At 38.5% G+C, this 14,614-nt stretch overlaps 1 protein-coding gene across 1 annotated transcript in view; it reads right to left on the reverse strand.

Moving 5' to 3' along the window:
* LOC103519181 (proton channel OtopLc) overlaps nt 1–13,816 on the reverse strand; it is a gene marked incomplete at its 5' end in the record, with an annotated part of 20,701 nt that extends 6,885 nt beyond the window's left edge. The window contains 4 exon segments of the mRNA XM_026830765.1: nt 4,457–4,890; nt 6,412–6,566; nt 7,399–7,642; nt 13,702–13,816. Coding sequence (XP_026686566.1) covers nt 4,457–4,890; nt 6,412–6,566; nt 7,399–7,642; nt 13,702–13,816 — 948 coding nt within the window.
* Between the last annotated feature and the right edge of the window lie 798 nt (nt 13,817–14,614).

A 14,614-nucleotide genomic window follows, 5' to 3' on the forward strand; every position in this document is an offset into this window, starting at 1 on the left:
TGAGATATGTATTGGGAAAAATCCTACAATGCTGCAGTGAGCACCAAAGTTGTGACATAATAACACAAAGAAATTGCATTTACATTACATTACATTACATTACATTACATTATTGAGTGAGAATATTAGAATCGATGCATTAAGTACAGATGACTATTACAAGTACTTGGGAATGAAACAGCAACTCCACATTAATGATACGAGTCTGAAGAAATCTTATGCTGACTCTTTCTATACGAGATTAAACAAAATAATGAAAACAGAGCTCAATTCTAAAAACAAGATCAAGGCCATTAATACCTGGGCTATTCCTCTCCTCACCTACACGTTTGGCATCCTCAAATGGTCAAATACAGATCTGGAGATCATGAATAGAAAAATAAGAACAATATTCACAAGCTTCAGAATACACCACTGTCACTCAGCATTGGAAAGGATTTATCTACCAAGATCTGAGGGTGGAAGAGGACTTCTTAATTTGACAGCACTTCATGACAAGCAAATCATTAAGCTACGAAGTTTCTTCCAAACCAAAAGTTCATTGTTCTTAGATCAATCCAAACAATGTGACGAAAATTACACACCACTAAACTTGTGTGATAGAAATTTTGTTTGTCCAACCATTAAATCCATCCAAGAGCAGAAGAATGATTTACTTAAAGGTGTGAAGAAGGGAAAATATCCATCCGCCCTGTATGATAATCCACATGTGGACAAGAAATTATCTACTGGATACCTGACAAATGGCTTTCTAATGCCTGAAACGGAAGGGTTCATTCATGCTATACAGGATCAAGTAATGAAAACAAGGAATTACATCAAGTACATTATGAAGCAAGATGTTGAAAATGAAATGTGTCGTTTATGCAACCAGATTACGGAAAGCATACAACACTTGACGTCTGGGTGTAAAGTTCTTGCGCCTAAAGAATATTTGAACCGCCATAATCTTGTTGCCAATATCATACATCAAGAACTTGCAAAGAACATCACAAGTAGCAATAAGACATGCGTGCCCTATTACAAGTACAAACCCACAACGGTATTAGAAAATGGTGAATTCAAGTTATTATGGGATATGTCGGTTCACACTGAACATAACCTGTTGAGTAACCGACCAGATATTTAAGTACCTTTCCACTATACAAAATAAGGAGATGTTTACATCAAACAAAAGAAAACCAAGTCTAAAACAAAGACTAACGAAGGAGAAAATAATCGAACAACACTACGAGAAACTTTATCTGAGACAGATCATTTACTTTCATCAAAAGTTAATGCTATTGCAACAATTCCACTATACAAAATAAGGAGATGTTTGCATCAAACAAAAGAAAACCAAAACAAAGATTAATGAATGAGAAAATAATCGAACAACACTACGAGAAACTTTATCTGAGACAGATCATTTACTTTCATCAAAAGTTAATGCTATTGCACGTCTTGATTTTAAATCATTACATAAAAGTAAAATCAAAAAATCAAATCAAGAATAATAATAAACTGAATATTGCCAGCCTAGTTAGCTTAGTTGGTGGTGCGTCTGCCTTGTGAGCGCTGGGCCGCGGGTTCGTTTCCCGCCCGGGGCGGATTTTATGATGGGATAATGTTCGTTCTCGGAACGGCTGGCTTTCTCCTATCCTGTCTTCCTTCTCTCTTCGATTTCGGGACGATAAGACCATAGCAGTTGCAGTTCCCTTTGTCAAACCTCTTAAAAAAAAAACTGAATATTAAACAAATTAGGTAGGTACATAGGTACTGATTTTCTCTAATCAATACGGACTAAAAAATTCCCGGAGGGACGGACCCTGCTTGTTATTACTATTGTAATAATAAAGGAAGGACGGACTAAAAATGAATATTTGTTTGTGTGTGTGTGTGTGTGTGTGTGTGTGTTTGTTCGAACATTATGCCTGGCCAAACCGCTCATCCGATTGCTATGAAACTTTGTCAACTTATTGCTTGCACTCCCGTGAAGGTTATAGGCTATTTTCGTGTGTGTGTGTGTTTGTCGAACTTTATGCCTGGCCAAACCGCTCATCCGATTGCTATGAAACTTTGTCAACTTATTGCTTGCACTCCCGTGAAGGTTATAGGCTATTTTCCTGTTCGTTTTTCTTAAGCTACGCCGAGCAAGACCACTAAATGGAATAGTGACATGAACAGCCATGCCTCAAGGATTTCGGATAGTATGAAATAAAATTTGCTTAAAGTTCATGGAAGTGGGAGAAAAATTGAGTTGAAAATGCCCCAAAACCTCGAAATTCTGTTTAGTAGCTAGTGCTTAATACAATAATACCCAGGTCAACCTCGGATTGAACTCAATCCTGAGACAATCCGCGATGGTAAAACTCGACCTTAGTGTTTGGATAGAAGAGATCGTTCAGGAAAACTCTGTTCTACCTATCCTAAAAGAAAGCTAGATTTCTTCTTCCTCTTCTTTTTTTTTTTAAAAAAAAAAAGAGAGATAGCCTGCTAAATATTTCACACCCTGTATTCTGAGGCCACAAATCTGTGATAGTATGATAACGTGGAGATAGAAATATGAATGAAATCTCTCTAAAATCCCCCCCGGTGGATCCCTTCGGTGCGGAGTTTGTTTTCTTAATTGTCACGCACGGATATTTGAACCAGCGAGGAGAATCGATTAGGACCACGTCCGGTCTTTGGACTGTCGTGCGGCTAGGCGACTGTGAGGAGAGTTTTCACACTTGATAAAGAGTTATCCGGGGATTTCACTTAGCCCAAACAAATCCACGATTTTTCATTTTATTACAATTCATTTTTACTTTCCTTGTCCTGTAGGAAGGAAAGCGTTTATGTTAGCTACGCCGAGCAAGACCACTAAATGGATGAGTGACATGAGTTCCATAAGAAATACACAGGGAGCAGAGACTGCGAGAGAAAAATGTACCGCTCTCGACCAACATTTTGAGTTTCGTTTATGTTTTTAGTTTTAGTGTGATAACTATGCAGCTAATAGGGAGCGCGCAGCGCGACCGTATTTTTTATTATTTTCTACAAGTTCGGCCATGTTTTTAGTTTTAGTGTGATAACTATGCAGCTAATAGGGAGCGCGCAGCGCGACCGTATTTTTTATTATTTTCTACAAGTTCGGCCATGCCTCGGCTCGGGATGAACTAGCGGAATTCCGGAGCGAAGTGATGAAATTCAGCTAGTATGCAATAAAAAATAGGGGTCATTTGAAATTCCAAAGTTGGTATCAAGTTCGCGGTTTTCGCGAACTTCTTCACGAATTTCAATATTGCTAAAAAGTTCTTTGCAAAAATCAAAGAGATACGGGATTTTTTGTTTTTCGAAAACTCCAATAGATTCGGAGCAATTGGAGTGGGTCATACATTGGTGGACACCCTGTAAGTAAAAAAAAACTGTGTTGAATGTGTCTGTCTGTAAACAAAATATCTCGAGAACGGTAAGAGCTTGAGACTTGAAATTTGGTATGTAGATGTCAAATGTGACAAGGATGTGACACAATTTTTTTTTGGCTAAGATCGGTGCAACGGTTAGCCGCATTTTACCGCTTTTTGGCGGTTTTCGGTGTAATTTAACAATATATTGGGAACGGTATGAGCTAGAGACTTGAAATTTGGTATGTAGTTTTTTTTGGCTAAGATCGGTGCAACGGTTAGCCGCATTTTACTGCTTTTTGGCGGTTTTCGGTGTAATTTAACAATATATTGGGAACGGTATGAGCTAGAGACTTGAAATTTGGTATGTAGTTTACAAATGTGACAAGGATGCAATCAAAACGTTTGGTTGAGATAGGTACTGCGGTTAGCGGTATATTGACCGTTTTTTGGCAGTTTTTGACCGTTTTTTGGCGGTTTTCAGCTATACGTTAGAGATATTGTAAAAGTTTGGCTATAAGAACAAGAACACCCAAAATAAGCATCATTCAATAGGATGAGGACAGTCGTGTGATGTTCACACCAGATTTTTGTATATGTACCTAATTACGGAACAAAACCAAAATTCTGATGATGAAAATGGACGAGTTTTGTTAGTCTCAAAAGAGTTTGCCAAATCTCGGTGATTATGGGTGTCTCACAGTATCATAATCTGCACTCCCCAAAAGACCCCAATTTATTCTTGGTAAATTTTTTGTTTTGAAAAATGTCAACCATTCTTTAAATCTTTACGTAAGACATATAGAGATGTGAATTGTATTCATTTGTACCTTCGTCTCAGCTTGGGCAAAAGAGACTGAGTGAGGTATAAAGTTCACAGAACTACTAGTATGTAACTCTATTTATAGTAAGTGCATCTGACGCATGACGTCAAGCCTTTCCTTATTAAAATATACAAACATATTTTAATTACATACTTGTGGGTATGCCTATTTGTCTATATTTGAACTTGTATATTATTGATAAAGTTCTTCAAAATGCAACGAATGAATGAATGAACCAATACCAAATAAGAAGAGAAAACTTACCTGAACTGTACAATAAAAGGATACAGAAATGGCATTGAAGATGTCCAGAGCTGACCGAGGGAATTTGTGTTCAAACATTGATGCAAATTAACGACCTCAGAAATATGATTTTCCGAGATCGGACGATATATGTAGCCGTTCCAAGAGACATTGGACGGTAAATTTACGTCCCGCTCCATTCTGTGAGCCTCTGCCGAGGTGGAATCCGTGATGAACTTCGGATAGCCTCGTAGATGCAGAGGCGTGGGGATATCCGAGTCACCGAAGGAAGCAAGACTTCTCAAATGTGTACCGCTGGATTGAGCAAGGTGCACGAAATACACCCACTCGACACCACTCTCCCAGATGACGAGTCGGATCCAGAGAGCCAAATTTGTGGCTGCCAAATGCATGAAACCGAATCTGGCAATAGGACCGAACTTTTCAACCAATACCTGGGAAATTGAAGTTTTCAATATTCAAATTTATGAGCACGTTGCCCTCTGCCTCTGGAAAGATGTCATAGGAAATATTTTATCTATAAAAAGCAATGAATAAAACAGATTCAAATTTCAAATTCAAGTCCGCTTTGCACAAGTCCTCAAGTCACAAATACAGGGTGGGGCGCGGCAATTTTCTTTTTCGAAACGTCGATTAAGAAAATCTTTGATACTTTCTTGACTTCTGTTGATGGATTAGCATCAAGAATTTTTGGAAATTTGACTTTATGTTGTTTCGAACCGTACTCCATTCGAATGACGATGACGACCGCCATTATCGATACACTGATGGAGGCGATTTCTGAAGTTTCTCTCTACTTGTCCCAACATTGCTACCGGTAGACGGCCTATTTCTGGTCGGATGTTGTGCTTCAATTCTTCAAGGGTCCTCGGACGATCTTTGTAAACTTCAGCCTTCAGGTAGCCCTATAAAACCCCGAGGAGGAAAACCATAACGAAGACGAAACGCGCGCTGCTTTGTTACTATTGGACTGTGGACTCATTTGAAAAAATAACTTCTTACATAAAATGCTTTCTGCTGCTTTGATAAAAATAATAATTTTGAGGACTGAGATACCTAAATCGAAACATAAATTTCCACCTTTTTTGAATCTGCCGAACCTGTCATAACTTGTCTAATTAGAAGTGCGGCTGCACACTGGACGTTTCAAAAAAAGGAAATTGCCGCGCCCCACCCTGTACCTGAACATTGCTACAAATTTCTCTCTCTCTTTCTCTATCACGTAAAACTGTGAAATGTGAATGAGTGAATGGATCTTGATTTTATAATATAAGATTTTAGCCCCCAAAGAAAGACACATGAATAGTGATATTAGAAGAGATATTACATAGCAGCGAAATGCGAATGTTGAGATGGAAGATAAGATTTTAGCCCCCAAAGAAAGACACATGAATAGTGATATTAGAAGAGATATTACATAGCAGCGAAATGCGAATGTTGAGATGGAGCTATGAAGTAACAAGGATAGATATTAGAATAAGAAATGAAATTATCAGGAATAAAATAAAAGTGACTGAAGTTTCTAAGGATCTAAGGCCAGCCAAACAATATCAGGTAGACCTGACAGGTACGGCTGAAAAGGTCCGAATGTCAGGTCTAACTGGTACCTGATGAGCATACACACTATCAGGTAGACCTGACGCCTGATCAAATCTACCTGGCTCATAGTGAGTGGCTGGCTTAAGAAGATACAAGAGAGAAGGCGATAATGACGTGGACGAGAATTAGGTATGTGGGAAAGAAAGTTGAGATGAAAAAGTAGGAAAATTGCGTAATTTACGGTAAAAAGGGCTCACTGGAAAAGGCTAATTTAAGAAAAAAAAAAAAAAAAAAAACACCCGTGAAGCATCACGTAAAATAAAATATCTCAATCAATCAATGAATCCCTAAAAATATTTCACATGTAATTTTTTAAATCATGAAAATAAATTAATTTGATCAGATAAATCAATTACTTGCGAGTTGACGAACAGGAAGTGCATTTGAAGAAATGTGAAAAGACCGTGAAGAATTGGATGCACAAAAACCACGCCACTCAAACACGATCCCTCCATGAGCGAGTGCATGGCCATCTCCAAACCATTGAATACTAAAGTTCCCAGACCAAATGCTGAAAAAAAAAAAAAACTCAAATTACCCTATAATATCTATCTCATGTCAGACAAAGCCAAGGTATATCTATCTCATGTCAGATCACTATTAGAATACGGTGCAATAATCTGGTCACCGACCTCGAAAAAAGGCAAAAAATCTATTGAAAAAGTACAGAAATGTTTCGTACAAAAAGATTGCGATTTTTGCGCCTCTATATCTCCGGAACTACTTGATATTAAGAGCTCAAAATTTCAAGGCATGTTTATATTCCTTACCTTAATATGTGCCCTGAATTTCAAAAGTTTATCTCTAGAGGAAGCCGATTTATGAAGGTGAGTGTTTTGTTCGATTTTTATTTAAAAAAGAAAACGGATTCTATCCCCTTTTCCCAACTTACATCCCGTATAACCTCCTTATTGAACAGCTCAACTTTCAAAGCCTTGAAGATAGAAGAGAATCCGAATTCATTAAACTCATCGAAAAGGTGTTCAAAAACAAAATACAAAGTCCTTACATCCTGGACCAATTAAAACTCAGAGTTCCAAACAGCAGACTGAGGTATAATAATGAAGTACTGTTTGAAACGCCAAACTTGAGGGAAACTGACACCCTAAAGTCCCCAATTATTCAGTCAATGTTGAAATATAACAGTATCAGCATTGAAAATAAACCCGATATCTTCTGATAACATAAATAGATAGGTTCGCATCAGTTATTGTTCGACGTTTCAAAAAAAGGAAATTGCCGCGCCCCACCCTGTACCTGAACATTGCTACAAATTTCTCTCTCTCTTTCTCTATCACGTAAAAGACGAGAGAGAGAGATAGAGAGATTTTCGTCCAACTTACCCAAGGCTCCTATCCGAATGTAAAAACTGGTAGCACTAGTCTTGTCTCTGGAAATATGCGCCCGCTTCAGGGAATCAAACCTGGTCATGGTCATACTTCCCAACTCTGCATCCGCCATGACACTTGTAGTGATATTGGGCGAGTCTATTGTGTTCCATGTGGAACAGGAATCCACCAGAACCCAAATGTAAATACAAATGATCACACCAATGCTACCCAAGTATAAATACACGAGGTAGAACCCCTGGAAGAGGTGAACATGAACAGTAATATTTGTGTAAAATAAGTACCTACGTAGAAACTTTTTTTTTTCTCTAATGCCCTACATAATTATATTCTAGTTATGCATTGGCGCAGGTGCGTGAAGTTTGGCGCTAGTACTTAGCTCTTTTTTTCTTTTTTTTTTCGGTTAGGCGCTTTAACGCTTATTATCGTAAGGTCGTTCGCGCCGAACTTAGCTCTTTACCTATTTGTAAATAATAATCATAATTTTCGAAAAAAGTATTGGTTAGTTCCTTTAGCTTTTCCAGCATAATATATTGAGATTGTGACGACTTAGGGGGAATCTTAGGTAGGTACCTAAAAAAATCAAAAAGTGATTTTGGGGGCCAAGGTACAACCAGGCACCCTACTGACTAGGCTGGCTGTCAAGGAAGGAATTCATCTCATCGCACATATTATTCAGTTCCTCAAGGAACTCTACAGAACAGAACTCAACCTAAAAAAATACTAGTACCTAGTTCTGTAAACTGTAGACCTCACTCAGACTGTTTTGCCCAAGCTGAGACAAATGTAGGGTAGGTTCGTATGAATGCAATTCACATGTATCCATTGTATCCAAATACACGTCTTACGTAATGAAAAGGACAGAACAGGTTTTATTTAAAATCACTCAAAATACGAGTATTTAAAGAATGATTGACCTTTTTCAAAACATTTGTAGATTTGCCAAGAATTGTGGTTTTTTCATAAAATTGTTTGTGTAGAAATAACCCCCAAAAAAACTTCGTTGAAAGTGAGACCTTGTCTAATTCCTAAAACTCTCTATACTCAATCACACTTCCTACCGAACTTTTTGAGTAAGTCATTGCGGAACTTGGCCCACTTTCAACGAAGTTTTTTTGGGGGGGATATCATACCTTTTTGGAAGTGTTACACCCGTATTTATGAACAAATATAAGGATATCCTTTGCAGTTGAGCAAGTGCTGAGCACAGGATTGCAATAATTCGGTATTTATAGCCAATATATGCAAGAATATACCAGAAAACTGCCAAAATTTGCAAAAACATGCACTCATATAGGTTCTCATATAATTATGTATGACCTGTCACACAGCATTTTCCAACCTCTAACTGATGTTCCCTTCATCTATCTTTTAATGAGGAAAGTAGCGTTAAAAAAAAAAAAAACCTAGGTAGGTATCCAATTTTTCTTTATTTGCTATACCCAGATACCCACCTATTTAGTACCCATACCCATTAACCAGGGAAAAATGTATAAATTACAATAGACATGTAGGTACCTACCTACATATTTGGATTAAAAAAGAAAATCAGTTTAATTTCAAAGATTTTTAAGATGTGACCTTTATTTTTGACCGAACGATAGTGAGGTCTATGTTTTAACTCGACCGTTTTGCATTTGGTTTGTCTGTCTGTATGTTCCGCTACAACTCCGGATTGCCTGGTCTGATTTTGATGAAATTTGGTACACATCTTCATTAAATCAAGGCACGTCGCTGATTGAAATTTGGAGCCCCAAAGTTGAACGGGGCCCCCGTTACGATCTTTCAAAACATTAGGTACGATCCCCCAATACAGTTGCCACGCATATCAATGTTGTTGGTGTTGTTGATGATGTTGATGTTGTTGTTGTTGTTGTTGTTGTTGTTGTTGTTGTTGTTGTTGTTGTTGTTGTCGTCGTCGTTGTTGTTGTTGTTGTTGTTGTTGTTGTTGTTGTTGTTGTTGTTGTTGTTGTTGTTGTTGTTGTTGTTGATTTTGTTGTTATTGGTGGTTGCTAGATAGTGTGTTGTTGGTTCGTTGTTTAATGAGTATTTGTAAGGTTAGTATCATTTTTTTACTTTCTATTTTTATGAATTTAGTCAAGTAAATGTCTTTAAAATAGAAGAAAAAACAAAAACGGTAAAATAACCGCTAAACCGTTGTTCTAAAAGTAGATAAAAACTACTAACTATTGAGATGGTTTTAGGTATGGTTTTCTTTGTGGGTGAGGCGGGGTCTAACTCTCATAACCTTTTTGATATCTCTAAGAGGTTTAGAGTGAAAAACGCCAAAAAGCGCGTTATTTCCGGCATGTGGGCAAGGAGCGCGTGGTTGCAAACTTTTGCCAATTTCAGATTTTTTCCCTATTACTTTACGCCTCAAGAAACCTACCCATTCTGGCCAAATTTTCAAGATTTCTATACGACGTCGGGAAGTGCAAAAAATCCTGATCATTTTGATGAGTGAGTGAGTGAGTGATAGTGATTGAATAAACAGCTATTTAGCAAGTTATTCCCTCTTGAAAAGATGCCATAATTTTTGTCACGACCTGTCTCTATACTCTACGTGTTTGGTAACACATTGATATGTCCTTAATGAGCGTCGAAAAATTTTCAAGTTGAGCATGTGTTATATTCCTTACTCTTCTTAATATGTGCCCTGAATTTCAAAAGTTATCTCTAGAGGAAGCCCGATTTATGAAGGTGAGAAAAACCTGCCGGATCGGTTCGTGTAAAGATACACAGGCGTACTTACTGGAACTTGGCCTGGCGCACTGCGCACTGCCATGCGCTCAGATTGTCTTCCATTCTTATTCTTACCTGTTAACGTGACAGAGGAAAACAGTTTGTCCACCTGCGTGGGAATGTAACCCGTGTGACTGAGCTTCCTTATCTGGTACAATCCAATGATAGAAGAAATGAGACTAATCACTAGGATTCCACATAACGTTCCTGAAGTCATCCAGAAGAGAATTTCCATGGGGAAATCTGGATCTTCTTTGACGACGAGGAAAATAATAATGATGACGATGACTATGACCAAACAGAGGAGACCCAGGAACAACCCCTTGCTAGCACTTGAACAGTCTATAGCGTCCACTTCATAGGAATAGGTTGACTTGAGGCTCTTGTGATGGTTGTTACTGTCGCTTGATCTGTGGTGTTTCTTGTTCATGGAGTTGACGTATTGGAACGATTTAAGCCGATCCATGCCGACGTTTTTGCCCATCACATAAGTTACGCCTGCTGCTATCAGACTGAAAGAAAACAGAAATAGGTACGGCACACCATACCGATGAGTTTACCACTGATGAACCATCTCACAAAAACATATCCACAGGAGCACAGGAGGCAAGCGAGTGGGTTTAGAATAATTATTTATTTACGGATATGAATACAAAAGCTCTTCTATACTTATGATGGCAGATACCATAGGTGTAGTATCAGATGTAAACCTACATTTTGAACATCGACTAGAGGTGTACCGTCAAAGCCATGGCAAACATTTGTTGTGGGTTTCACCAACCTTCTTTTCAGTTCTAAACAGCCTGTTAGCTCAATCAAATAGAACTTAACTCTGGGTTATTATACAGTGTGTTCATAAAGTCCCCCCACCTTAATTTTTGAACGGACAAATTTAGAAACCTGAAATTTTGTAAATGAGCCTTTACTTGCCTAAACAATACCTACAGTAGTTCTTTATGATGAGTTGATGATTCACCTATTGGATTCTAAATTTATCTGAAACGTTCAGACTAAAAATCGGCCCCGCTCAATTCTCGGACCCCAAATTTGAAGATACAACGTGAGCCTGTACTAAATTCCATCAAAATGGGACCTGGCAATCGCGATTTATAGCGGAACAAACAAACATTCATCCAACGAAACCAAATGAAAAACGGTCGAGTTAAAATATAGACCTGCACTTCGCTATAAAAAATGGTCAATTATAAAACACGGACTTTTTGCTAACCCCACACAAACACAAATAATTGGAACGTATTAATTTTTACTTTCTATTACAACAGTATAGCGGAGCTATACTAGTAATGAAAGTATTGCAATCGGTCCAAATTTTCAAAATCGGGAAATGGGATTGTAGAACAGGATGTTGAAACGTGACTTTATCGGCAGTGGTGTAGTTTAGAAAGACGATTTGATTAGATTTTTTTTTTTTTTTTTAAAGAGGTTTGAAGCTCGAATTTTATTGTAACTGCCAAGGTCTTATCGTCCCGAAATCAAAGATAGAAAGAAGACAGGATAGGAAGAACCAAGCTAACTAGGCTGGCCGGATTTGAATTGTATGAGTGCCTGTAAATAGGGCTAAGTATGCAATGTGCAACATATTTCAACCTTAAGCTGTTTTCCGTTATAGGACTACAGTACTCATTTGCCCCAGGATCTTCCTGCTATTGTATTCCAGTCCTCCTAATTCTTTTTTTTTTATTATTATTATTATTTCTCCCCCTCTTCATTAATGTGAAATATACCTACACCAGTGCATCATTATACAATACTAGCTGAATTCCGTCGCTTCGCTCCGGAATCCCGCTAGTTCATCCCGAGGCATGGCCAATCTTGTAGAAAAGCCATGGCCATTATTATTATTTCTCCCCCTCTTCATTAATGTGAAATATACTACACCAGTGCATCATTCTACAATACTAGCTGAATTCCGTCGCTTCGCTCCGGAATCCCGCTAGTTCATCCCGAGGCATGGCCAATCTTGTAGAAAAGCCATGGCCGAACTTGTAGAAAATAATAAAAAATACGGTCGCGCTGCGCGCTCCCTATTAGCTGCATAGTTATCAAACTAAAAACATAAGTACTTAAACGAAACTCAAAATGTTGGTCGAGAGCGGAACATTTCTCTCCCGCAGTCTCTGCACTCTTTGTATTTCTTATGGAAATTTTAGCGATCAAAAATTGATCTTATCTCAGGATCGGTTTAGATTTTCGCAAAATTCTTTCTTATTGCACACCTAGACCATAAAAGGAATATTCCTACCAAATTTCAGCTTTCTAGGTGTTGTGGTTCAGGAGATAGAGCGATCAGTGTGGAACTGTGAAATGTGAATGAGTGAATGGATCTTGATTTTATAATATACGAGGCATGGCCAAACTTGTGGAAAAGGCATGGCCGAACTTGTAGTTATCAAACTAAAAACATAAACGAAACTCAAAATATTAGGCGAGCGAGGAAAAGTTTTCTCTCCCGCAGTCTCTGCACTCTGTGTATTTCTTATGGAGATTTTAGCGATCAAAAATTGATCATATCTCAGGACCGGTTTAGATTTTCGCAAAATCCTTTCTTATTGCACACCCAGACCATAAAAGGAATATTCCTACCAAATTTAAGCTTTCTAGGTGTTGTGGTTCTCGAGATAGAACGATCAGTGTGTGAACTATGAAATGTGAATGAGTGAATGGATCTCGTTCTTATAATAGTCCTATTTGGACAGGATACACAAAATATATTCTAGTCTACATTTTGGAGAGGGCCTTACTTGGTTTCACACCGATCCCCCGTGGTGATATGATTGCACAAGCACACATTATTGGAAGCACATGTCCCGCCATTCTGACATGGGGGAGTACAGGTGAGTGTTGGACACTGCACTGAACTGGCGTTCGCTGAACTGCAGGATTCATTATTGCAGCTCTCTGAAGTACAGTTCACTGGAACAGAGGAAAATATTTAATTCCCGCCACCCATCAGACCGTCCGACAGACCACGGTCTGTCAGACCGCCGCGCGCCGGAATGTGTGTGGCAGAAAAAGCTTCAGGCCCAGATCTCTCAGACGGTCTGACAGACCTAGGTCTCCAGATTTTTCGGCCACACACGTTCCGGCTGTCTGGGAGACGCTTTTGAGTAGATACACATTATGTCAAAGGTACACATAGGTACTCAATAATATAGGTCTGTACTGTAAGTAAGTTCGAAAATAGAAAATGGGCTCTAATGTCACTCGATCACTCCTTTTTCGCTGTCAGCCTAGTTAGCTAAATAGATAAGGTTCTCGGAATGACTGGCGTTCTACTACTTCGCTTTCGGGGCAATAAGAATAACATTAATTTTATTAAATAAAATTAATTTTTACGAATGAGTTTTAATTGCCAAAATACTGACTTTAGCTGAAAATCAAATAACCTCCTAGTCTATCTACCTATTTATGTTAATCTCTTCCAACAAGTCTGGGACAAATAATAATTGGTGTTTATGAATGATAATCTACATAGGGCACATAGGCTAATATGAAATAGGTATAGGTAACTACCGAGTGAATATGGATACGAACCTGTAATGTGAGCAGTTTGACGGAGTTGTCCATGACTTCGATGAGACAAAATGTAATCATGAGAACAATGAGGATTTTCCCGTACAATGTACTCAGGAGAACCCAGAAGTAAGAGCTGAAATCACAATAGCAGTCCAAGAAACGAAAACTTTTTGGACGGACAAATATGACGTACTCTGGATTTTTTGCCCAAAAGGTGTTCTGAATAAGGGGTCAAAAGTCTCAAAGGATGTCTTTACGGCTAGCGGAACTAGAAGAGCGCAAATATCATTGGCGTTCTTCCCTCTAGTGTTACTATTAGACCGAGAGCTGAGGACGGAAAACTCACGTGGGAAGGTACAAAATTTTTGACCATTGCATGTGGTGCGCAAAGTCGAGAACAAATAGAAAACCCTTAGTGCTCCTTGTTTTCCGCTTGTTCCCACACTGACCCAAATGGGATATAAAAGCCTTCTTTTTCGTTATCTAGGCGCACGGCAGTGCGCCAGGCCAAGTTCCGGCCTGAGCACGCCAGTGTGTATATTACACGAAACATTTCGACGCATTTTTATCCCTATCATAACTCTGTCAATTTTCAATGTAATCTCACGAAATTTGGACCATATGTTAACCTATACTTCCTTATTGTACCTGCGAAATTCCGAAGTTCTAGCTTTACCGGAAGGGGTAGAAAAAACGGTTTGAAAATCGCTTATTTTACGACTGACTGATTCACATCCGGAAAATCGAAATTGGGCCAAAATTTATGTGGAAAGGTACATGAAAAATTCCAACGCCATATGATGCGCACTTGGCCCCTAAACTCAAAACTACTTTGTAAGAAAACTTTTTTGTGGGCTTTCGGCCTTTAAGAAGCCTTTGAAAAGGCCATTTTGATGGGCCAAATTTACGTTGAAAGGTACACGAAAAATTC

Source organism: Diaphorina citri, unplaced genomic scaffold (genome assembly GCF_000475195.1).
Source record: "Diaphorina citri unplaced genomic scaffold, Diaci psyllid genome assembly version 1.1 scaffold2593, whole genome shotgun sequence".
NCBI lineage: Eukaryota > Metazoa > Arthropoda > Insecta > Hemiptera > Psyllidae > Diaphorina > Diaphorina citri.